We start from the raw sequence: 2999 nt of genomic DNA on the forward strand, positions 1-2999 counted from the left end.
GGTGGCGCTAAACCTATTTTGCCCTCCTACCGCGCTTCCTGGTTATACTCTTACAGCAGTGTGTCGCAGTGAGCTTGATGCAGACATTTTTGCTTTATGCTCAGTATTAAAGCGTGGTCTGTGCTACACGCTGTGGGTCTAGATACGGCCGAGGCGGCGAGGAAGTGGGGGCGAGTTTAGTCCGACGATGGAGGGACAAAAAGAGCGGAGATCCAGGTGGGAAAAGGGTCCCAGCGTTCTCGCGCACCTCGCTCTGCTAGCGGGTCAAACTTCACGAGTTGTTTTCAGCAATTTCGGTCATAAAAACAATATTGTTTATTGTTTCTCAATAAAATGCATAACGATATTACAGCTTTCATTGGTTTATTTCAAATTTGAAACATTGTCTCGCCTGTAAGGTTAAAAAATAAAAAAAATGATCCAATTAATGGAATCGTATGGTGGTGTATTCTTGAGTATCGAAAATAATCGAATCGTCGGGTCAGGATATCGATACTGAATCGAATCTCCATGATGGATGTGATTTACACCCCTACTAATTAGCAACATGCTAGGCATTATCTATAAGCAGCTCATTTTTCTGATGTCAAAAAAATGGACGTTTTGTGTCGATTTTCTCATCATGGATTATTTTTATTAAGAATATTCTGGATTAATCTTAATCTGTGGACCTTATGGACGAATGCAGTATAAACAACTGAAGATTGGATTAATGAAACGGCTTCTGGACGCCTTCAAAGGGAAGCTATATGTGCTATATGTCTGTTAATCCCATAAAATGAACATGGGGGTTGAATTATTGAGAATCTAAGCTTTTCTAAAATGTTTATATTGATAAAAGTTGAACCTTTGTCATTTTCATGTTTTCAGAGTTAAACGCTTTTAAAACGGTCGCCGCAGATTTAAAGGTGACTCTGATTAGAGGGAATGAAGATCCTGCTGCGATCAAAGCTCCTGAAGGTGAGGAGGCTTTAGGACCTGCCGTCCTTTTCACCGTTAAACAGGAAAACATGGATGGATTTTAATGTCCGCCATTGGGGCGGGGGGTGTTTACCTGAGAGAAGGCGGCAGATATGAGCGTTTCCATGGTTCCGCTCAGAACAGAGGCCGTGTGCGTCCACCACTGGATGGGCCTCCAGGCCCGCTGCTCCTCACGCTGCTTCATTCTCAGCTGAAACCTGGCCGATGACATCACTCTTCCCTTCAGAGAGTCCACCATGGCGCGGACCTGTAACCACATGTCACCTGACCCGTTACATCATCCACACCTTCCACTGATCTCTATTCACTGGATTGATGATTCCAGGGTGAAGCCACCGGCAGCCATATTGGTACTCCCTACTTTCATAGCATCAGTAGATTAACTTTAACTTAGAATAAAATNATAACTAGTTGGTTCATCATCAGCTGACAGACGTCATCAACTGTCCCTGGATGAAATGCAGTCATACAAAGATGAGGACGCTTTTGTCTTGTAGGTAAGAAGACGATATAAAGAAACGTTCCAAACATCGCAGACAGTTTGAGGAAGAAAGTCTAATTAGCAAGATGCTAAGCATTAGCTATTTTTCTGATGTCAGAAAATGGAAGTTGTGTGTCGATTTTTATAAGGGGGTGTAAATAATAATGGTTTTGTATCGATGCATCGATCCAACAGCCGACGATCCGATGCATCGATACGTTTTGTTTTTTCCTCCGGTCTATTTTTATCCATTTGCTCCTGGGCGTAATTCTCCCTCCCGTGCTGAGGTGGCGCTAAACCTATTTTGCCCTCCTACCGCGCTTCCTGGTTATACTCTTACAGCAGTGTGTCGCAGTGAGCTTGATGCAGACATTTTTGCTTTATGCTCAGTATTAAAGCGTGGTCTGTGCTACACGCTGTGGGTCTAGATACGGCCGAGGCGGCGAGGAAGTGGGGGCGAGTTTAGTCCGACGATGGAGGGACAAAAAGAGCGGAGATCCAGGTGGGAAAAGGGTCCCAGCGTTCTCGCGCACCTCGCTCTGCTAGCGGGTCAAACTTCACGAGTTGTTTTCAGCAATTTCGGTCATAAAAACAATATTGTTTATTGTTTCTCAATAAAATGCATAACGATATTACAGCTTTCATTGGTTTATTTCAAATTTGAAACATTGTCTCGCCTGTAAGGTTAAAAAATAAAAAAATGAACGAATTAATGGAATCGTATCGTGGTGTATTCTTGAGTATCGAAAATAATCGAATCGTTGGATCAGGAAATCGACACTGAATCGAATCGCCATGATGGATGTGATTTACACCCCTACTAATTAGCAAGATGCTAAGCATTAGCTATGACCAGCTCATTTTTCTGATGTCAAAAAATGGACGTTGTGTGTCGATTTTCTCATCATGGATGATGTTTATTATGAATATTCTGGATTAATCTTAATCTGTGGACCTTATAGACGAATGCAGTATAAACAACTGAAAATTGGATTAATAAAACGGCTTCTGGACGTCTTCAAAGGGAAGCTATATGTGATATATGTCTGCTAATCTCTGGATTAATCTAAGCTTGTCTAAAATGTCTATATTGCTAAAAGTTGAACCTTTGTAATTTTCATGTTTTCTGAGTTAAACGCTTTTAAAATGGTCGCCGCAGATTTAAAGTGACTCTGATTAGAGCGAATGAAGATCCTGCTGCGATCAAAGCTTCTGAAGGTGAGGAGGCTTTAGGACCTGCCGTCCTTTACACCGTTAAACAGGAAAACATGGATGGATGTCAATGTCCGCCATGACGGTGGAACCTGGAGATGGGGGGGTTTATACGGTGGCCCTGAAGTGCAAATTGCAACTACAAATCTAAAAGTGCAACTACATTAAGCAAAAAAAAACTACATAAAGCAAAGCGCAACTACATTAAGGAAATCGCAACTACATAAAGCAAAGCGCAACTACATTAAGAAAAACAAAACTACATTAAGGAAATCGCAACTACATAAAGCAAAGCGCAACGACATTAAGGAAATCGCAACTACAT

The 2999-nt window shown here is 41.9% G+C and overlaps 1 protein-coding gene across 1 annotated transcript in view; it reads right to left on the reverse strand.

Annotated features, from left to right (window-relative positions):
- Nucleotides 1–2999, reverse strand: part of snapc2 (small nuclear RNA activating complex polypeptide 2) — a 25298-nt gene that overhangs the window by 13844 nt on the left and 8455 nt on the right. Inside the window, exon 2 of the mRNA XM_015399258.1 lies at nucleotides 1055–1228. Within this exon, the coding sequence (XP_015254744.1) occupies nucleotides 1055–1228 (174 nt within the window). The remainder of the gene's footprint in view (nucleotides 1–1054; nucleotides 1229–2999) is intronic.

Source organism: Cyprinodon variegatus, unplaced genomic scaffold (assembly GCF_000732505.1).
Source record: "Cyprinodon variegatus isolate N-32 unplaced genomic scaffold, C_variegatus-1.0 Scaffold1000, whole genome shotgun sequence".
Lineage (NCBI taxonomy): Eukaryota > Metazoa > Chordata > Actinopteri > Cyprinodontiformes > Cyprinodontidae > Cyprinodon > Cyprinodon variegatus.